General features: G+C 46.1%; 1 protein-coding gene across 1 annotated transcript in view; it reads right to left on the bottom strand.

The window, feature by feature from the left end:
• ARMH4 (armadillo like helical domain containing 4) overlaps positions 1-23,173 on the bottom strand; it is a 67,581-nt gene that overhangs the window by 34,997 nt on the left and 9,411 nt on the right. Inside the window, exons 4-5 of the mRNA XM_075152464.1 lie at positions 22,648-22,863; positions 7,206-7,457 (exon numbers count right to left, since the gene is read on the bottom strand). Of these exons, the coding sequence (XP_075008565.1) occupies positions 7,206-7,457; positions 22,648-22,863 (468 nt within the window). The remainder of the gene's footprint in view (positions 1-7,205; positions 7,458-22,647; positions 22,864-23,173) is intronic.

Here is a 23,173-nt window from a genome sequence, read left to right on the forward strand (position 1 = left end):
TATAAATTATTTGGAGCACTCAGAAAGACAGGAAAAATAATCATCTATATTTCTGAGACTGCTCATTTCAGTCTGCAGCCGTCTGGAACACAGACCTCGTGTGGCCAACGCTTTGTGCAACAAAACTCCCATAAACACGGGAGACAAGCTACAGAGGGCAGGGTTGTTGCAGGCAGCTGCACTTCGAACACGTCGGGAAGAAAGCTCTGCTCCTGATCCTGGCTCCTGCCAGCCTCTCTCACCTGGGATTTCTATGGACTCAGTCCCTTCTGTTGGGATGGTGACTTTTTGTGTGATCCTTTGCAACTTTTCCAGGAAGAAATGCAGGTGCGCACATCCTGCCTCCAGCAAGAGAAAGGAAATGCCCAAGCCCTAATTTAATTCACCTTGTTCAAATCCCTACGCTGCTAAAGGCTCCCTCATGAAACCAGTGGGGTCACTTGGCCTCTCTGTGTTTTTGCTTACCACCTGTAAAACATGGATACCCTTTCCAGGGTAATTAAGAACAGAAATGCATTAAAGATTAAAAGGCACTCTGATGTTCCGATAACGCGAACTGTAAGAGTACTTAAAATAGATCCATTTTGGGCAGCAATTAAAGAACATACTACTAACTTCTGAGTCTCAGCTTCTGTCTTCCTAATGCTGGTTATTTTTGTCCATAAAAGCATTAATCCAAGCTTCCTGTAAAAATGACATTTCAAATATTCATCATCTTCCACTACTCTGCCTCTGCTACTCTGCCTTACCATCATTAACCAGTGGCATCCGTTATATGGTTTATGTCGTACAATTTGCAACCACAGATCTGCAATACAGCCAGAGCCATTTTCTCTGTAACTACTCTGAGCTGCAAATATTTTTTATCCATTAAAAAAAAATCACATTCCAAAAGTGTGTTTTTTATGCAAGTGCCTTGTCTTTACCTAAGTGAGAGAGTTATATGACCTTCTGTTATTGTAAGAACTCAGATCCTACACACAAAAATACATGAAACGCAGACATGGTATATATCTTGGAAACTACATGTTGAGAATTACATTGTCACACTTCTTTCTAACTTCCTTCTAAACTGCCATTTTATTTTTTTTATTTTTAATTCCATCTACAGGGATGGCCCAAACTCCACTGTGTACAATATCTCCATGGGTAGATGGAAACCTATAACGAGTGCTGTGGAACCAAGCAACTCAGGTGACTTCTTACAAGCTACAGCATAACCATGTAGCCCTGTAATATGGTATTGCCATTGCCATAAACAGGTGGATGTAAACAACACACCAACGGTCAGTTAAAGAAATGGAGACCTGGACAAAAATGGGTTTAGGGTAAACAAGAGAACAAAAAATAGTATCTAACATACATGAAAGCCACCATATATAGTAAATTCAAATGTAATATGGAACTGCAGATCAGTGAAGAAAGAGCAAGGTGCAAAAGCATGCTAGCAAACATACAAAAATGACTTCAAGTGGACCCTAAAGTGAGAAAGAAGAAACCATCAACGTGAACATCGTATTCCTCCTGGCAATGGACTCCAGATGTTGATGACCCACCTTAATAAACTCACTACAAACCCCTGGATCAAACCACCAACCTTAGGACCCACAGAAGCAAGGGAAGGGCAAGCATAACACCAGGATAAAGCACAGAAACTAAGAAGTGTGTGTGTTACAATCCTAACTGCAGTATTATCTCTTTTCTTTTAATAATTAGATCTGGACTAATAATGATTAGACTCTTAAGATTTCCATTATATTAGCAATAAATTCCTGGTTTTATAAATATATGAGGTGTGCCTCCTCTTTGCCCATAAAACAAGATCTTGAGCATAACAATGGAGTTTCCTCTGTTAAGGCTTATGGTTCAAATCAGTCTCTCCTCTGTTTACTGCTGTTATCTCATATTAGTGGTGGCCTAGGATAAGCAACTGGCGGTTTCAGTCAACATCTTAAAGAACCAAAATCCACCATAACAACCTCTGCTTAGACAGCTTGAGCCATATATTTAAAATGTCACAACCTTATATGCCTCAACGTGAAAATGTCATTGTCACTCCAAACAACTCCATACATTTTGAATGCGCAAAGCAAACTACTGTATGCTCCAAAGCAGCAAAATTAAGGGCTTAGTAAATTGCCCTAGGTCTCCTGCTGCTACCTGACTATGGATAGCAGGAGTTCTTCATCTTGGGACACGGACGATAGGCAAGCACTATGGCATTAACAAATAGGTTGGGAGCCTGGGGACATTTTCATGCTCTACCACAAAGTTCCCACACCAGTTCAAGCTAAGTTGCTATGTCTTGGCTCATGGTTTGTAAAATACGGATTCTTACACACTGGGCGAATAAATACTCTTAAGAAGTGGGAGAATAGCACAGTCATGGTAGCCACCACCAACACAGAAGTAGAGGGCCTTGATCTCCATGAAGGTGTACAACAAACACCATCTACTTTAACATTCATGAGGAATAACTAAAGGACCCAGAAAGTGTTCACTAGGTTTGAACCCATCTAAACCAAGTGCAGTTCTCCTTGTAACGCATAAACACTTAATCACAAAAGAGGTAGCAAGGAAAAATCATGTATTTTTATTAATTCCCAGAAAGCTCAAGTTTCCTGCCCCTCTGTCGCTCTTCAAATAGTGCTCGCCTACCACACACCGCCTACATACAAATCAAGAAACAAGTAGACAAAGGTTAAAGTCATCTCACACACAATGCAGAGAGGTCCCAAAGTACTGCCGTGTCCTTCACTGGCAACTTCTGAAGACAAAGCATTTGAACAGGACACCAAAAGAGATCCCAAAGCGTATTCAGACCTTCCTTCTCCAAAGCTGCAGGCCACCAGAACCGCTTTTGGAGGATCAAATTCTATTTTATAAAGGCACAGATGACATCATCCTCTGCTTTACTTTTTGTCTAAATATTGCTGGTTAGAGAGTCAGCTGATGGACTGTAAAACCGACAGCCTCATTACTGGCGCATATAAATTGCTTTTGCTCAGCTGGAGTTAATATAGGGCCATTTGACTTCCCAGAATTGACATTTTTAATGATTCTGTTTCTCCAGCACTTTCTCATTGACCACTACAAAAATTTAAACTGTCTCTTGCTCCGCCAAGCTGTTTGTGGATCAAGTTACTCGTTCTCTAGGGCTTTGCAGTGTGTCAGCCATCAGACCAAGCAAATGCAATAATAACTGACCTGAGAATAGCTACTCCAATACTTCTGGGCTCTTTTGTACTATAGATTTTAGCGTTAAATGTCAAAATTCTGAAGGCCAGAGGACAGATGCATCCCCAGGAGAAGGAACTTTGTGCAAGGTATTTTAAAGATGGAAAATGCCAACTGTAAAAGTTTGGTGCTTAGATGGAGCACTCCGTTGGGTACTGTTATCTTTCTTCAAGTCTTCCTTTCCTGTGCCGTATCCCACGTCAAGCAGAACAACTCCCCTCTCTAAACCATATTTCACTCACACAAGATGGGAAATGCTTCACATCTCAGCACTATTTGGCGAAGGAAGGGAAGCGCAGAGCTCTTCCTCAGGATGCACAAAGAGGTCCGCCATGGGCTGAGGCAGGCGGGAGCACGGTGCCCCTGGCCCAGCTGCAGCTCCCCCCTCCAGGGACTGCATCTGGAGGCATCCAGCGGTTACAAAACCGTCTTAAAATTAGTCAAGTTAATTTTAGCTTTAGAAGAAAAGCACTTAAAGGAAATGGATTTCAAAGAGGTAGCTTTAGATGAAAAGCACTTAGAGAAAAAGGGTTTCAAAGATAAATAGTCCATGCACATGTCCAGCAGATCTAAAGCTTTACGAGCCCTTCACGGTGAGTCTGGTGTCTCCAGGAGCTCCAGCAGAACAATGTGGGCAGCTCTTCTGGCCTCCTGCCAGGTTTGGGGGATTTCTTCTATTCTTAATAATCCACCTCCTGCTGACACAAGCTTTTCCCACTCTTCCTGTTCCCCCTAACACACCCCTTAAAGAAACACGGAACTAGGACCAGGTATGGACACAGCAGCAGCCCAGCATGTGCCCACACACCCAGGGACATGGAACCAGGGCAGAAACTCCCACCTGGCACAAACTGGGAAGAGGGGAAGGGCTACACTACTGCAGCAGCAGCTCAGGGAAAAGGAGCCCAGCACCACCACGAAGATGCAACAGCATCTCCCATTCCCCACGCACTCCCAGCAAACAATCCCTTCGAATACCTGCGTTCAACTCCTTGCTTGGCCTCAGATTTTTGATGTGAGCTCACGCAAGTCCTTGGTTTTCTTTGTGCCTCTAAAACGTGAATAATTTCCCTTCCTCTTAGGAGCATTGTGGGCATCAGCACATTGTAGATGGGGAAGGAAGCAATATCAAAGAGCCATTAAGGTCATCTAGGCAGAAAAAAAGAATAAATGGCTCTTTCCATAAGTGTTTACCTGGTGGAATAAGAGGGGTGAGTCACAAGCAGAGAGAGTGATCCCACCACATCCCCTCTTTTCTCACATACAACACCACTGCACAGAGGTCCCATTCAACTCTTAAAGATGAATTCAGCTCAGCCACAGCCTCATCCTCTCCCTCACGGCTGCTTGCACAGACTGCAACAGCTTAAAAATAAAAGGCAATCCAAACCATTTGGATCTGGTGACACATAGCCCAGCCAGGCACTTCCAGAAAATGCAGAAATTCACGTCCGCTCAGTCCTTCAGGTGCCCAAACTCGGTGCTCTGCAGCTGACCTACCTTGACAGACTTCACATCAGCTCCTCCAATTTGCATGAGGGTCAATAAAACATAAGTTAGACTGCCTTTTGCCACAGTCAATTTTTTCCACATCTGAAATTTTTGGAAAGGTGGCCTTTCCAAGTTCTAAGAAAGAGAGAAGGTGGTGGAGGATGGAGGCTGCAGGATGATGCAATATTAAACATCAGAAACTGAACTGGGTCTGTATGTTCAGAAGCAGATCTCCAGAAGAGATACTGCAAAGTGCATCCTCCAGCATGGCTCTGCCTAGGCCTAGGGGACCTCATAACAGATGCTATTATGCAAGGAGTGTTGAAGCTAAATATTGTTTCATAGCCCAGGCCTGCTTATTTTCTGTACATGGTTATTACAGCCTCTCCAGCCAGAGGGGTTTACTGCACATCAGGGACAGCTTCAGTCTCTGGTCACTGCTTTCTCACCTGCCTCATTTACCAACGCATCTGATAGGTATCTCCTACCCTGAGCCTCTTCCTCCAGCCGCAAAGATGGTAGGGCTGGAAACGCAGCCGTGACTCCAGTTCAGACCTGCATCAGCTATGAACAGAGACGCGCCTGATGCCTTATGCAGAACAACCTCCTCCAAAGTTCATGGCAACAGCCTATGTCATATACAACAGCATCTTCAGCAGATTCTAGGCACCCTTCCAGACAAACTAACCATTGCCTTGCACGCTGCCCTGGGAACAGGGCTCCCATCAGAGCCCTCTGGAGACCCAAGCCAGATGATACTGCATCAGCCACCCTAGCTGGGACGGTTAAATGTACCAAGATCCAAGCTGCACAACGTGATTGCCTAGTATGTGGGGACACACCTCGGAGTTTGCAAAATGCTGCCTCTCTTCAACACTTTACAAAGCACTGGCACCCTTAGCCAGGATTGACTGATTCGGAGGCAAAGCTCTGCCAAGCCATCCATCCTTATGGTCCCAAACTAGGCAAATAGCTTCAGATGGCCAACAGCTTAATGCTACCTTCTCACTACTGCTAGCAGTCGTAGAGAGCTCACCAAGCCAGCCCATTGCAACCCTCAGTGCAGAAATATGCTGCTTCTCTCATATTTTCTCTTGAGGCACCACAAAGATCCTGCACCAAGGAAATGAGTAAGACGAGAACGCACAGCTGCTGATGTGACTCCCGTCATAACCCTATGTTTCTTACACACTTTTCCTCCAAGCAGTGTCACGTACATTTTTAATCCAGCTTGCAAAAGCCAACCACAAAGCCATTAATCACTTATAACTATTCCCCCCGCACAGCTCCTGTCCAGCCTGATGGGATAACAGGACACGTGAAACAGATCTGACATGGAAACCATCCAGTACGATGTTTTTCAAGCAAGAGTTAGTGGGACTGGGAGATATCAGACCTGATGCAAACTCAATCTGTCCTCAAAGAGCAACCCTCCCACGGAGATCTTGAAATACACTCTTTGATTCGATTCAAAAGAAGCTAACAATGCTAAAGCAGGCTGGAAACAGCATTACAGGGGAAGAACTGCCAGGTTAAATCAGAATTTAATGTCCAGGGGAAGTCATAGTTCTTATAACACAACATATAAAAGAGTTTTGGGGTTTCTTTATTTGACGAGACTCTCAAACCAGCTAGTTCTCTAATAGTCAGACACAGAGATTTTCTGTATAGATGTGGTTCAGCTCCCACCGATTCACCTGAAAGGTTCCCACTGCTTTTGATGGGGCTTGGCTTGGAAATTGAGTATGCTGGAAAATGATCCCAGTGCCCTTAGCCAAGCTGGGCAAGTTCCCTTCTAAACTCTACCTTGTCCCACATCAGCTTTGACTTGCATCAGATGGTCATCACACATATAAACACTGATAAGCTATTCCTAGGTGGAATAAATTAGTCCAGACATAAAACACAGGACCTGTGTGTACAGTGGGAATAAACTGTATAAAGCTTTATAGAGGCCTTGCAGGTTTGTCTTGCTTAACACTGCCACCATAGCGTCCCATGGCTGGACCAAACACCCCTCAAAAATGCCAGAAAAGTGGCATTTTTACTTACAAGAATGCTGCTGAAGGGCTGATGAGCAACTACCCAACTACTCTACTCGCTTTGTCCTCACAGGACGTATATCCCTGCACCAACCCATTTCAGGCAAAGGGCACTGAAATTTCCCCTCACCTGAAAAGTATTTATTTCTCCACCCTCAGAGCAAGACAACAGTAAGCTCTGGGAATGAAGGAGCAGGTCTGGAGTACGCAGCGCAGGTCTTCCCAGAATAAAAACTCAGGTCACGCTGCCTGACACCCATCCCAGTTCAACCAGTTGTCACTGGGGCATGAGGGTTCCTCAGAAATGAATCTGCTCTGTGTTTAGCTTGAGAGCCAACCCATGAGACTCCCCAGCATGAGGGGCTGTCCCGTGCAAAGTGAAGAGCAGGACACGTCCTTTGCAAGGGTAAAGGAAGAAGGGGCTTTTTCTCTTACCCAGACCCTGGTTCTGCTGCTCCCACTCGATGGTGTCAGGAACCTGGTAGGACACCCCAGCCAGCTGGGCCACAGGGTTTTCCAGGCCAGCTATGGGCTCCTGGGAGGTCTCGCCTGGAAGCGTGAAACCTGGCAGCTCAGTGTCACCCTCCATGCTTTCATCCATCGAATCTATGTCTTTGTCCTCCTCATCTTCCTCTTCCTCCTCTTCTTCTTCCTCCTCCTCTTCATCCTCCTCCTCTTCCTCACCCTCTGGCCAGGGAGACATAAAAGCAACATCAGGAAAGATCCCACAAGACAGAAGATTCATACATCTCTATAGGTGAGCACCAAGACAGCCAGCTGATACCACTTCTCCAAAGGCAGACCAGTTGAATGAACTTCTGCCTGTTTTCTAAAAGGAAAGACACCCAAAGCAGTCAATTTGGAAAAGATCACCACCATTTGAAGTTGCTGAGTAACATTGAGATGTTGTCTTAGACTGTCAAATGCATTAGTGGGAAATACTGTTATTTTGCTTCCTAATAGTGGAGCACAAACAAGCATGTGCATGTGTACAAATACCTGGGTATATATAACTACAGTGCTCTCTGCTCAACTAATTTCAGCTCAAGTGAGAACTATTTCCCTGATTTCCGATCTTGGAGGCAGCAATAAGTTGGTTCTACTTTTAACTTTTATTAAGCTCTGGAAACGACGCTGCTTTCCAGATCAATTAGACTGATACGGCCCCTCCTCCAGAAAAAGCATCTCGCTTTGATGCACGCTGGCAGATCAGCTTTTGGGTGCAGGAGAACAGTGGTGATGGTAGTGATCCTCAGCAGGTTTGTACGGGCACTCCCATCACAACAGATTTACACCAGACAAAGGTATGACCAAGGAAGACTTAACTCAGTATTGGAAAGAAGGCAGCACAGCCAACACTTCACGTGAGAGCAGATAAATGTGATGCCGAGGAAATGCCTGTGGATTCTCCACTAGAGCAGATACTTATTCCAAAGCTGACTGTACTGTTAACGTATGGAGAGATAAATATTCAAGCCATATTTCATTGCTAAAATGGCCACAGAAGAACGACCATACTAGATCAAATCAAAGGCCATTTCTGCCCACATCCTATTTCTGACCACAATTATCCAAAAATGCTGAAAAAAGACTAAAGCAGGGCACACACAGAGCCAATCTTCCCACAGTCTCTCTTCCCAGCTTTTAGTTATCAAAGACTCAACGACTTCCAGAGCCAGAATTTTTATCTGAGCTATTTAATAGCTACTAATAGAGCTACCCACCATGAAAAGATAGTATCTGGAATAATGACATGTTTTGAATTTCTGACGGTTAGTTTTTTCAAAGATGAAAGCTAAACCATAATATTTATGCACTTTATCTAATTTACACAAAGCTCTGCTTAGCCCAGTAGAAAAACTCTCTCCTGATGTACTCAGACTGGGAGAGCCGATCACGCTGCATCTGAGCAGCTGGCTTAGGTGTGGAGCCTAAGACCATGTTAAAAACTAACAATCCAGCCAAATCAACATTTGTTGTCTAGATATCCCTTTACTGCTGTTGGAGTTGTACCTCGTACAGGTTACAGACACTGCAATAAGATGGAGCAGCTGAGGTAGGACATCTGAGGGGCTGCACATATCATACCTGCTGTAAGTAAAGCGGGTGATGCTTCGCTCTTCTCCTTTCTGCTGTGGGATGCAATGGCACTCCAGCACAGCTGTTCCACAAAACACCCAAGAAACAAACTGGGGAACTTTGGGGAAGCTATTTAGTTGGTGGCTATCCGACTTGAATTATTTGGGGGGAGCTAGCCTCCTTCCTTTGGCCTCTACTTCACAGACTGGAATACCTAGAGATATCAGTGCACGTTATAAAATCACAGCATTCACTGTGCTGTTACATGACATCTCCTTTCCTTCTTGTCCTGGTTTCGGCTGGGATAGAGTTAATTTTCTTCCCAGTACGCTGGTATAGTGCTGTGTTTTGGATTTAGTATGAGAAGAATGTTGATAACACACTGATGTTTTAGTTGTTGCTAGCAGTGCTTACACTATGCAAGGACTTCTCAGCTTCCCATGCTCTGCCAGGTGCACAAGAAGCTGGGAGGGAGCATAGCCAGGACAGCTGACCCAAACTGGCCAAAGGGGTATTCCATACCATATGATGTCATGCTCAGTATATAAACCGGGGGGAGTTAGCGGGGGGGCAGCGATCGCTACTCGGGGAATGGCTGGGCATCGGTCGGCGGGTGGTGAGCAATTGCATTGTGCATCACTTGCTTTGTATATTTTTTTTTATTATTATTATTATTACTATTACTACTATTTTACTTTATTTCAATGATTAAACTGTTCTTATCTCAAACTACGATACTCTCCCGATTCTCTCCCCCATCCCACCAGAGGTGAGGGGAGTGAGCGAGCGACTGTGTGGTGTTTAGTTGCTGGCTAGGGTTAAACTATGACACTTCTAATTCAAGGATTTGCTTTAAAACGCTGCAAGTTTTTTCTAGCCCTGCATTTCATACAAATGAGCTGCTGTTTGATTTTAGCTGCATCATCCTGCTATAGCATGGCTTTCAGTACCTGGAAAGGAATGATCACTCCTGCAAACAATTATACCACACAGAGCATCTAATGGAGCTTACAGGGATGTACGTAGCCCCTTAAACTCCCATTACATTTTATAGGCAGTTTCTGTCTTATAATGTGCCCGTCATTTCAAATCAACACACGAATTTTCTCTATCAAACCGCATGTTTTCATACAAAATACACAGCTTCTGTAAACCTGAGAATGGCACCTGGAGAGTGCTTGCGGGAAACCTGCAAAGACAAGTTAATGTAGGTCTTTTGCCTCTGCTGAGAGCAACACAGCTATAAACATTTCCAAACTTTAATAGCAAAGACACTACACAGCTAGCACACCGGAGAGGAGGAACATGAACAGAGGTTTTCCCTAGACGGACTGGGTGAAAAAGCAGCCAAGAAAAAACAGGGATCAGATTTTATCTCTGGAAAAACTAGTTTGGGACAAGGTTTTTAGAAGCCTCATGCGATTTTAGCAAGCCAAATCGGAGACACCTGCCAGGATCTAATTTTGAAGCAGCAGATAGCCATCTCTGTACCTCCAAGCCTAGCAGGCAGCCAAGCTGAACACCCAAATTGAAAGTGCCAAGATTACTTATCACCTCTGATCATCACCAAGCTACATCAATCATTAGGCAGCCACAGCACAAAGATGTGAATAATGTAGTCCTTGTAGCACAACCACGGCGAGGGGAAAAGAAAGGGCTCTGAACTTGTTTCCTCCTGCTCTGTAACTCATTCCTACTTCTGAAAACAGCTTTTTAACCCCCCCATCCCAAAATGCCAACAGCTTGCCTTGCTGCAAGGTGCAGCGCAGAGCACCACTTGGTGGTCACAAGGAGGAAGCTACACTTCTAAAAAAATTACAAACTTCACAAAGGTTGTATTTCAGGAGCAGAGGCGCAACAGGAGCCCTGCAGCCGTGGGCAGGATGCGCGTAATGCTTGGTAGTCTCGTAAGACAGAAAATGGAAGCGAGCATCACACAGCTGAACCTCAAGCTGGAGGTTTGCGCTTCACATGAGAGCCTTTTACAAAACTCACGTTTTCCCTCCTAAATTGGCACTTTTTGGCCTTTCAGAACCCTCAGCAGCAGCTTGCAAGAAAAGAAACAGAAGAGATTGAAAATAACAAGGACCGAAAGCGCAAAGCCCAGTAGATTCAGAAGTCATTTGGATTTTCATGTGCATTTGCAGCCCACTGTGAACTATTTTGTGTATCATGCTTGTATATACTCTTCAGTTTTGGCTAAGGTTCATCTTACAAAAGAAGCGAGATAAACGTATAATGAAACGCTAGTGTCTCATGGTCAAGGCACTAGTCTCCAACCAAAAAAATTGCAAGTATTAAGTTTTCTTGGCCACAGACATGAATCTATCCAAATCAGGCGTTCACCTAGAGCCCAGCCGTAGAAGCACTTCTGAACATCTGACAGCGGTCACAAGTGCCCCTTGCTCGCTGAAGAGCCGTCCTTGCTCTATAAATCTTCATATGTTACATATAAGCTGATCCTGTTATTCTGTTTGCACGCACCAAATCCTAGCTCTTGCTTGTGATGTGCCACGCAGACCTATCAAGGCGGGATGGTATCCTGTCTCCTCTCCTGGTGACACCAGCACTGAAACACTTATAGTCCAAGCAGACGTTTGTATTTTCTACTGCAGTTAGGGTAATGTAAGAGTAGTCTAGGGCAGAGTTAAAGATTCATCTCCAAGAGTGAAGAAATCCAAAATCTGTCACTCTTTCACAGACTAAATAAGCACTGTATTCTGTAAAGTAGGCTCTGCTTCGCCTTCATTGAAACGGGAAAGAAAAAAAATCAAGACACTTAACGCCTCCCTGCTGTGACAATGGCACAACCTAAGAAAGATGCAAGCAGCAGGAATTCCCAGGAAAATGAGATTCCCAGTTCGCATGTCAAAGATTTTAGTTTTGAAGGACCTGACAACCTTGTATCAGGCGTTCAAATTTTCAGGTTTGGAGAAGTTATAGGAGAGCACCAACAAAACAAGTCTGAGAAAAAAGAACAAATTTTTAGCAGAGTTTTTGGGGGTTCCCTGCTTTATTAATAGTCACCAGAAATGGCCGTGGTTGGGCTTTACCATGGGGCTCCGGACTGATCCATTAGCAACGGTGATATCCATAGGATAGGATTTGCTATTTCAGGGTGGCAAAAGCTCCCTATGCTTGCTTCAAAAAAAGGTCTTTCGCTACAAAACCGTACATATCCATGATGACTTTTGTGGCTCAGCAGAGAGAAATGAGACCACCTCACACCTCCTTTGTGAGGCATCTCCCTGACCCAGTAGGAACCCACAACCAGCAGCGTTTGAAGCAGCTGGACAACAGCATCCCGCAAGTCAAAGCCTCAGCCCGTGATGGCAGCAGGGATCGCAAATCATCTGCAAAGAGGGATTTTGACCCCTCCGGACCATCCCATGCTGCAGGGAAGGGGGTCACAGGGCCAGCTCTTCCTCCTGGCAACTCAAAGCGCCAACAGCCCATTCCTCATAGATGGCTTCTGTTGGACTTCATGCTTCTCTACGGGCTTCCACAGCTGCAGAAGCTCACGCCCCTCCCAGGCAGGAGGAAATCCAAATTATTCGCAGTGCTGCTGTTTGCAGAGGGCAGCGGCTGGAAGCCCACGCCGTGGGGGAGCAGCACCAGCAAGGCACTCGGCGCAGTGCTCGGTGCAAACGCTGCCGTCAGGAACGTGCTACAAATGGGCTGCGACGTCAATGAAGAAAGGGTTTTTTTGGTACAATGGCATGTAACGAGCCAGAGCCGAAGTCACTGTGGTCATAAGCTTCCTGAAGGCAACGGAGTTATATTGGGGCCTCTGTTTTCAATTGAAGAAACCTTCACTGAAAAGGGATGTTTCTATCTTTAGGTATTTTCCATTAGTGTTTGCAAATGTTTTTACTCCTCAGAAGGTTCAAGAAACCATCATTTGTCAGGTTTAGCACACAAGAGAAATAGCTTGCTGTACCCTGAGCTGCAAGAGTCTCTCATTAGAAGGCGATAGATTCACTCACAGTCACAAACCGAATCCAAACTGGAAAAAAAAAACCCCAAATCTAAAAAGGAGGTTGCAGGATAAAACCTGGAGTTCTCATTTTTCTCTGTCTTTTCCCTTTCCAGCCTTCCTCACACCAAACTCAGAGGACGATGCTGTCTAGACAGTAACGCAGAGCATTGTTGTGCTTCAGGATAATCTAAGCTGTCATTTTACACGGTACCCAGCACTGTAAGGTCTGAATGCCTAGGAGCACCTGACAAGTGCCAAGGAAATTGTGATTAACCAGCAGCCGGTGCTAATTGGTTTCCCGTGGTGAGCCCACTCTTTGCATGACTTGAGGGAGATGCAGTATGCCAAGACCTCTCCTGTACAAGCACCGAGCAAAGGCTCCTCCGAGCTGAGCGACGGCTGCAGAGAGTGCAGATCTAGAACCTACCTGCATAACATGCCCATGAAGGAAAGGACAACGCTGCGGAGCACCATGACACCCAGCTGCGCTGTGACTGAGGAAGCTTCGATTCACACACTATTGAGCAAAATTCTACTTTTCAAGAAATTTTGGCTGGCTGAAACATGCAGAGGACTCAGGGTCTGCTTTGATCTCTGCAACAGCACCACAGACACCAAACCAGCCACCTAAGAGGTATCATGATGCTGCCTCTTAAGGCAATGTTTTGGTCAAAGCTACCCCTCTTCCCTCCATCTACAGGTCTTGTCACGCAACCGAGCAAGGGGATTCATAAGCGTTAAATTACAGACTTCAAAAGGCTGGAAGAGCAAGGTACAGGAGCAGTCATGTATTAATTTGTGTCCCCGCTATAACTCTTCTGCGGTATGCAATCAGGAATGATGTGAAATCAGTCCCACCCTCTCCCAGGGATGCTGCACCAGGGGCATTGTGCCTTGGTCAACCATGTGCGCATACGGTATAGGAAGCAGAGGAGTGTAAATAAAAACAGGATTAGGAATGGGAGTCTATGACCACCTTCTCTTGCCAGAACAGGAGGAAGAGGCTTTAAGAAGTCTCTGCCAAATGCTTTCTTCCAGTGAGGTTCATTTTCTGCATTGCTTTTACGATCACAGCTGATGGTCAAGGCAGGAAGGCCTTTCTAGGACAACTCTCTTTTATTATTAATCTGTTGCTTTCACATGATCAGTAATAACATCACCATCCGACATCTCCAAAATGCTGCCAAGAACAAGCGCTTGTGACAGCTTGGAAGGAGACGGCTGGCAGGAAGATAGATGGGCTCTCATCATGCACAGAGAGCTTTCTGGGCAGAGTACCGTACTGTGGTGGGTCGAGATACCCAAGCAAGCAGTGGGCGCAGACGCTATGCAAAATCATCGGGGTAAAACCCTCATACTGATGAGTTCAGCTAGGCCCAGCCATGTTCACTGCAAAGCTAGCTGGGGTATTTGCAGACCATGTTGCATGAACGTAGTCTTAAATGCTTTGCTCTGGAAGGGGAGCCAAATCGAGCGTGGCCTCTCATGGGAAGTACCAGCATCTGGCCTTGACATCAGAGCCAAGGAAAGGGACTATTGGGAAGAATACATCCGTTGGGTGGGATCCTACCACACAAAGCAAGATAACCTAACCCTACCCCTATAAGTTTCAAGAGAAGAGAAATTACATGTCCAAAGCTTTTCTGTAACAGAGGAAAATCCTTGCCACATCTAGGAGAGGGAACACAGCCCTGGCAGCAGAAGTGAGCTGATGTTCAAGCTGCAGGAAGTCTTCAGCCTCTGCTTGCCAAAGCCCAACGACTGCAGAAGCCGCCTCCCAGCAGAGAGCTCTTCGACATTGCAAAGACAGTACAAGGAGAGATTTGGATTCTGATCCTAACCTACTTCCCCCACAAATCTGAGGGGATTCACACTTGCTGTTTCAGTTCTGGCTCATCGCCTGTCACAGGGGATCCAAGGCACTGAAGAGCTTTTGGGGAAAAAAAAAAGGCAAAAGATATTCCAAGCAGGGACCACGGGTCTGCTTCTGTATTAAGATCAGAAAACAATCATTCTTAAGAGCTGTGTTTTCAGCAGCATTTCAAATTGCTTTCACACTGAACCAAGCTAAGGAGTAGGTTTAGCAACACAAGGCTCTTTTAAAGGGAAAAAAACCCCAGAATGCTACAGAATACATATTATGGACTACAACAAGTTTGCTCCCTAGTTTGCTGCAGAACAGCTCTTCTAACCTGAGGTGTGCAGTTGTTGAACTAACCAGTGTAAAAACCAAGACAAGAAAGAGGTGATTTATCAAGTGAGGGCATTCAAATCAGTCCAGATTTAACGACCATGACCTGTAAGTGGACAGGGCAGAACAAGACAGATGAAGGCAGATACAGAGTTTACTTCTCTCAACAAAACACTTTCACATGAAAAGGGCTGTGGGCATAGTACTTTTTTCCAACCACAAAAAAATAAGCCCCAGCAGAGATGTTAACTCCATTTTCTCTTGCAAAAAGCTGTTAGATGGTGTCTCTTCAGAAGTATCCAATTCAACCACACTGCCTGGGAAAGGAACAACCAGCAGACCAAGAGTTAAGAAAATATTTGATTTAAGCTTCATTTTCCAGACAAACCCAGCATGGATCCATCACAGATGACGTAGATTAGGGGGTGGATCTGTTATTATGGGCAACAGTCTCCAGGGTACCGAGGTTTTAGCTCAAGCGCTATCAGGTGCCAGAAGGGAGGATGACTGCAAGCCCACTCAGCTCACTTCTAGTCAGAGTTCATGCTTCTAAGTCCTTGATCACCCTTCTGCAGCCTCCACTGTCCTTTGTCAAGGGCAGTGCTTCTCCCCAGGGTATTTTCATGAAGAGGTTCAGAACGACTCTGCTAGCCTGTCCTGGCACCCATGTGGCCTGGAGTGTTGATGTCAGTCAGGAGGAAACACACCTCGAGGTCTCCCCCTCATTTAAAAGGCAGCTTATTATTAAAAAAAAAAAAAAAAAAAGGGAAAAAAGCCTATGACTTCCCAGAAGATGAGGTAAAAAGCCAGTGCTCTAGCCACTGCATCCTGTGTCAGAACAATAAGAGGGACAGCATCCCACCCGCACAGGGAGGAAGCGGAAATGAAAGAGCTAAACCAATCTGCAGGGTGGTTTTGCCTGGTCCCAATGCCTAACGCTCCCCAGAGAAGCCCCATGGGCAACACTATCCCCCACGTGGACCCCAGCCATCAGCAGCTCCGAACAAAAATGCTCCTTGCAGAGCCTTCGGAGGAAGCTGCCACATACCTGCTTATCTGAATCCACCTCCCCAGAGCTGCGAGGGTGAACTGCTTAATCCCCAGATTAAAACAAACTCAAAATTAAAACTCATTAAAAACATTCACCCACACAGTCCAATTACCTTTCAATAGCAACTGTAGGGAGCTTCTGTTGTTTTTGTTTAAGCTTGAAGATAAGCATGGGAAAGCTACAACACTAAAGTAATATTTAAGTGAACTCATTTTTTTGGGCAAATGAGAAGTTGGACATAGTTAAAAATTCAAGTACAGCCTGGCCAGAAGAGCAACCAGAGTGGGTCAGACTAAGAAATATCATCTAACCCGCTGGAGGCAGAACAGCACCAGAATATCACCAGAATATCACAAAGAATGAGGTTACTGTGCAGGTCACCTCCAGAGAGCAGCTGGGCAGGCACATGGTGCCACTTCCCAGACAGCTGGGAAAGACCGTGCAACGATGCTTTACACCATTCCTAGAGATTCTTGCAGGAGTTGCTGTTGGAGACCATAAAGCACAGCAGATACGGTATTGGAGATAAAGCCCTCTCATTTGGCATACTCAGCCCCTTGAGCGATCGTGTGGTTTTAGTTTCGTCAGAGCTCCTGTAGCAGAGCGGAGTGGCCGGACCGCGTTCTGCCTCCCTTCGCAGGGAAGCGCTGACAAGGCTGAGCTCAGCACACCGCCTGCACACAGCAGAAGTTTCCTCACTCCTCTTCTCAGTGAGTCTTTAATTAGCCTAACACTCTCTTAGCTGTTCACCTATAAGCTCCCAACTCATTAAGGGCTTGATCATCCTCCCCTCCTCAACTCTCAGTTAGATTTCATGAAACAAAACAAGGGACCACCAGATTTAGCAGCAGAGATGGTGTCTTTGGTCAAACACTTTCAGGAAAAAAAAGGAAAAAAAAAAAGCTTGATTTTAATGCAAAATTCTGTCACACTGTTTTTGCTTTTACAGTTTTCTGCTACAAAAGGAGGAGAATCAGGGATGAACTACCATCTACTGTGAAGAACACGGAGGTCAATCTGCACCAGAGGGACAGCAGTTCCCATTTCAGTGGTAGCAATGAACTGGAAGCAAGGCAAAAGCATGTACCAAAAACATTTAATAATTAATTCATTTTGCATGTGCTTTGTTTTAAATCTTCTGCTCCTTGCTAATTTAGCTGATATCCAAAGAGCTGGTGAGGAATTCTAGTATCAGCCTAGCTAACCATGCTGGGCTAAGTGCCTGTCTTATTTACACCCCTGCAACCTCATTTAAATTTTTAATGGGGTTGGAGAGATTTAATGAGGCAGGTCTTAATCCATACAGTCAGGGTCCAAAATAGCAATCCCAGTCAGAGCCTTGATTTCCAGCAAAAATACCCTTCACATCCAAAAAAAGAAAGCTCCTTGTACTATGACACAGCTCAAGAAAAATGTAAGGAGAATTTGAAGGGTCTTTTATAAAATTATGTAAATGGCTACAAGTTCTGAAGTATTTTCTGAAAAAAGGCAACCACTGCCTTCACTTCTGAAGTATGACACACAGCTTGGATAACTGTGTACAAGAACAAGATGCAGGGGAAGCAGGGGAAACGGGTAGAGAATGGAGGAGAGGACTAGGAGAGCTCTTCTCACCGAAGTTAGTTAAGCTACAGTTTCCTCAGAAGGGTAAACTTGAGTACGCAGGTCAGCAAAGAACGATAGGAACTTTTTAAACCCAAGCACAAGTACGTATTAAAATCTCACTAATATCTTAAGGTCAGAAAGCCCAAAGCTTCATACTGGCACTGTTCTGGAACAGCCTTTAACGCAGTAGATAGAAAAAAATACAGTGAAGCCCACAGCCAAGGTTCAGAGGGGAGATGCCCCATGACTGCAGGATACAGGATTTGCTGATCCCAAGTACCAGCCGTGTTTCAGCATCACAGAGGGAATCCTCCACAGCCAAATGCTGCATTAGGTGGGGACACAGCAGCTAACTGGGCAGAGTACTGGGAACAGCGCTGTGCTGTTCTAGGCAGCAGACATCTGACACTGCCTTTCCAATCCCTGGATTACTTCTCCACCCTAATGACCCAGGATCCTGCCAGCTGCATGTTGAAAGCCAGCCTGATGAATCAGGAACACTTCACATTCAAGAGCTACATGGTTAAGATCTCCTCCCTCTAGAGCAGCTGAGTAAGTTGCCCATTTTCAGAGCTAGTGACTGTTCCTGTACAACAGGCAGAGCATCTCCTGCTATTATGAAGCTCTCAGCACCCTCCACATCCAGCAGCCTACGTGAAAGCTGAACTGTATAAGCAGCTCACCCCCAGCAACAACAGCTTGAAGCAAGCCCAGAGGACTGAACAGGAACCAGCCTTAGGGCTCACACACTGTCACAGAGTATTTTTGGATTTTGGGGGGTAAGGGGTACACGAAAAATAGGATAGGCACATCAGAAACACCAATGCATATCACTTCTTCTTAGTTCTCTTCAAAACATCTATGGGAGAATAGAAGAGCCAGTTATTTGTTCCTCCCTCCATCTCAAAATCACAACTTAATGTTGAAGTGGGCCAAGCTGGAGCTTACTGAGCTGCAGGGAGTGGGTAGCATTGAGCTCAAGTTGTTTTCCTGATGCGCTTGGATGCAGCAAGGGCAGTATGTGGGGGGGTCTAACAGCTGAAAGGCTTCTACTGACTTGTGGGTTGGAACACAGGTACATCAAGCAGCAGCTGTTACTGCTGCATCTGGGCAGCCTTGGAAGGTAACAGTGATATCTGCCCTACATGTCAGAAGAGGTTAATCTTAGCATGGTTCGATGAATGCTGACATTTTCCCATTCTCTATCCCATGTGCCTTGCTCCACAGTCACTATCTCCAGCCATTTCAGCTGAATTTTTGCTGTCCAGGCTGGGTGGTGGCACACAAGAAAAGCAAACCTTGAGTCTGCACTGACAGATACAGACCCACCCTCATCAACAGCCACGGGCAACGGTGCTGTAAGCTGTTCACACGGAACTGGCCTGTGACCCAGGCTGTGATAGGTGAGGAGGAGGCTGTTCTGTACTAACTGCTGGTTTAGGATTAGCATGTAAGGATGACGTGACCTTCGAGGTCCTCATTGGAAGTGCACTAACCTACCTTCTGCTTAGCCTCAGTGCATCCCTGCATCACATCCCATATGGAAGAGTGACAGGAGCTGCTTGAGGAACAACCAAGAGGAGCCAGCTGCTGTCATGCTCTGTCCTCCAGGTTTCAACTAAACGCTGCAGAGATCTTGCAGAAGAGGGAATGTCGCAGGCTACCTGCCACTTTGGAAAGTTGTACCTGCCAAATGTTGCCATGCTTACGGAGTGTAGCCATCTCTGTCCATACCTACCATGATGGATGTTATGGCAAAGGAATCTAGTCCAAGAAGGACATGGTTTCTTTTAAAAGAGCCACTTTTCAAAATGAGTTGGGAGGCTTACACAGTGGTCCTGAGTAGGCAAGCTGAACTAGATTATATCTCTTCAGATCCTAGAAGCCCTACAGAGAAAGCTACAGTGTTTAGCTTGCTAGAGAGACACCCAAATTCTGGGCACAGGAACAAAATATGCAATTAAGTCTCCAAGACAAGTAAGCCTCATCCTTTGCTGTGTCCTGTCCCCATATCCTATAATCCCTTTATAGGATTTCTCTGGCTAGGAAGGGCAAGTAGAACCAGTATCACCAGAGTCAAGGTAGGAGGATATTCATTACCCAGCTAATCTCTCCAGAGTCCACTACAGAGGAGGATAAGCTCATCCAGAGCCATCTTCAAAGCACCTCATGTTTGTCTGTGCAATTTGATTTTTAAAAGAGCTTTGCATCCAAGCCAGGTAGGTGAATATACTGATGCAATTAACTGCAGGCAGTTTGGCACAGATGGTCCCCAAGAAACAGAGCTAGCTGAACAGCAGGGATTTATATTTAATGATGAGCCAGGCCCTCAGTGAGGCAAGTCAGCAAGACCCCACTGAAGGCAGCGGAGACCAGCCGGGCTCACTCAGCTCCTTGCACTTCTTCCACTGGTGAGCAAGGCACAGCCTCCCCGCAAAGGGCCAGGATCCCTCCTTAGGGACTCCAGCATATGCCTGCAACCGCAGTGATGTCTGACCTTGCATCCCCCCCAAGAGCTTCAGCACCCTGGGCTGGAGCTCAGCATAGCTTTATAGGAAAGCACTTCCAAACATCTTGTATCTGGCACCATCTGGATATTCTGAGAGTAAGCACTAGGAACTGTAGTTTTGGGGGAACACAAACCAAGCTTCCAAATGCCACCCCACCCTGAGGATGTGGTACCCCTAGTTGCCATTACACAGAGAAAAAGATATTAGAAAGCAGAGTCACAGCTCAAAAGCTTCCTTTGTGCTTAACTGGGGCAGTAGCATCCCCAGGCAGAAAGCCTATCCCCAGGTGGTATTTGTCCCATTTTACAAGATGTGGATTGGTGAGCCCTAACACCAGGAAAAAGTCTGGCTCACTGCACTAAGGTCTAGGTTGATCAGAAGGGATTTAGACCACAAAAGCTGTGCCAGTTGTCAAAACCACACAGCACACCAGAGAGCACCATGTCCCTTGGCTGACAGGCACCTGCAGAGCCATACACCAGAGCCAAGAAACCCACAACCTTCTAGTTGAGTCATCATCATTTAGGAAAGCTGGTCCTAGCTACTGCCCACATTTGCCCTTAGAGGAGCTCAGAGCATATTCAAGAGCAGGGAAAATAAGCCTGTGGTTGCGTAAGAGAGCTCAGTAGGAACCCAAGAAAGTTGCAGCAGTCCTATGTCAGAGCAGAAAGATTTTTTTTTTAAATGCCTATGCAGAAAGTCTCATTAAATAGGAAGAGACCAATGCTCAGTTGAAACAGAAATCCCTCTTATCTTCCTGTGCAGAAAACCAGGCTTCTAAAGGAGACCCCAGAGGGCTCAGAAACAGTTTAGGCTCCTGAATCATACCACTCTTGCTAAGCGGAGACCTTACTTCCCAGCCTGAAAGATCAGGTTTCCCCCCCACAAATGTCCCCCCAAATGCAGTAGGGTGGCAAGGGCTCTCCAGCTGTCTGAACACGTTCCCATGAGTGTTACCTGGTACAGAGGCTCTGCAATCAATGCACACACCAGCAGTTACAAGTGCACAGAGCCTCTACTGCAACCGCAATACCACCGCTGCTCCCTCTCCAAGGGAAAACCCTTCCCACCACAGCCACTTGAATTTCAAGCACCTTCCATGACACTGTTCACCGCTTGCTTCCTGTACCTCCTGGAACCTGTACCTCCTGCTGCCACTCTCCCATCATCAGCACCGCATCCTTGCGTTGCCAGATATATGCAAGATTCGTCCTGGGAAGGGGCGAGGGCTGTAGCTGAGGCCCAGAGAGGTCGTGGCAGGCTTCAAAGCAAGCAGCAAGCCTGACAGAGGGCAGGAGCTGCAGCACCTCGCACATGCAGCGGGGAGGACTCCCAGCTTCTGCTGCCCTCTAAATTTAACAGGAGCGAGAGTTATTGCTTCGTGCAGAGAAAAGATGCTGATTAGCTGTTGTCTATGGCACCCCACCTCTAATCAAAAGAAAAATACCATCTGGCATGACACCCCTGGAGGGCTGCCAACCTTTGCAGTAAAATACGAAGGCAAGAGAAGGTCAAGATAAAGGGAGGGGAGCAAGACAGGCAGAAAGATTAATCCCTGCCAGGTGGTGTCAGTCCAGACACTGGAGTACAAAACTGGATGGATGAGCAAGCAGAGAAGAGTTTAAGTAGGAGAAAGAGCAAGAAGCAGAAGCGAAACAATTCTCTGCAGGAAAATCATGAATGAGATATCAGATCTGAGCAGCAGACCAGCTCCAGAGTAGGATCCACTTCACCTAAACCTCTCTTGATGGGTGTTTGCCCAGGCAGAATTTACATCACTGGGTTTCAACTGTCTGAAGACCATCAGGGAGCAGAGACTCCAAGACTGGCAGTGGGCAAAAGCAGTTTAAGAGAAGGGAGCCCAGGGGGTGAGGCAAGGCCGGAGGAGCCAGTGACGGGAGAACAGCTTAGCAGGTAGCATTGAGTTGGAAGACCATCTCAAAGGGGATGCACGCTTTGCCTCTCCCAGCAGTGTCACACAGGGCATCACTTGTCCTGGCAAGGTTTCAGCCAGCTGGACACTGAGGTAGCCATCTCACGCTGAACACCCCCCTGCATTGCATGCGGTGAGGATTTCAGCAGTAGGGTGGCAAGGGCTCTCCAGCTGTCCGAACACGTTCCCATGAGTGTTACCTGGTACAGAGGCTCTGCAATCAATGCACACACCAGCAGTTACAAGTGCACAGAGCCTCTACTGCAACCGCAATACCACCGCTGCTCCCTCTCCAAGGGAAAACCCTTCCCGCTACAGCCACTTGAATTTCAAGCACCTTCCATGACACTGTTCACCGCTTGCTTCCTGTACCTCCTGGAAAGGGACAGGTTGTTCAACAGCTTTATTAGCAACAATAACACATGCACATAGCTGAGTGCCAAACAGTCAAACTGGGGAGCTCAGTGTCAAGGCAAGCGTGCCACTCCACATGAAACTGCCCGCCTCTTAGCCCTGGGATCAGTGGTACCTTCTGACTCCAGGCGGTCCAGCCCATAGGTCACAGCTGTACTGATCTTCCTCACAGATGGAAGAGCTGTCCTCCTGACAGAAGATGCCATTGATGCTGGAGTCAGGACCACAGTTCTGCTGGATGTCTCCTCTATCTGTTCAGACTGGGTAGCAGACGACCCACCAGGAGCTGGAACAGCCTTCTCACTGGTGACCAGGACCACATCTGTGAGGTCTACAGAAGACATGAAGCAGCAGCAGTTTGACACAACAATATTTAAAACCCCACCATTTAAGAACAAACTCTTAATGAAAACTTAACTCTGGAAGAAGTTATTAAACTCTTGCCTCTTTCAAGATCCATAAGTGTCTGTGCTGTAATGAAAGCTTCTCCTCTGGGACAGCCATCACAGGAGGTTCCCCTTAATGCAAACTCAGCTAGGTTCTACTTCCATTGCTTTGAGGACTGCTAGTCACCACCCCATAGCAAGACTGGAGCACTGAGACACTGGTTGGGATCTGAACCACGTGACAGATCTAATTGC

Source organism: Calonectris borealis, chromosome 5, assembly GCF_964195595.1.
Source record: "Calonectris borealis chromosome 5, bCalBor7.hap1.2, whole genome shotgun sequence".
NCBI classification, from domain to species: domain Eukaryota; kingdom Metazoa; phylum Chordata; class Aves; order Procellariiformes; family Procellariidae; genus Calonectris; species Calonectris borealis.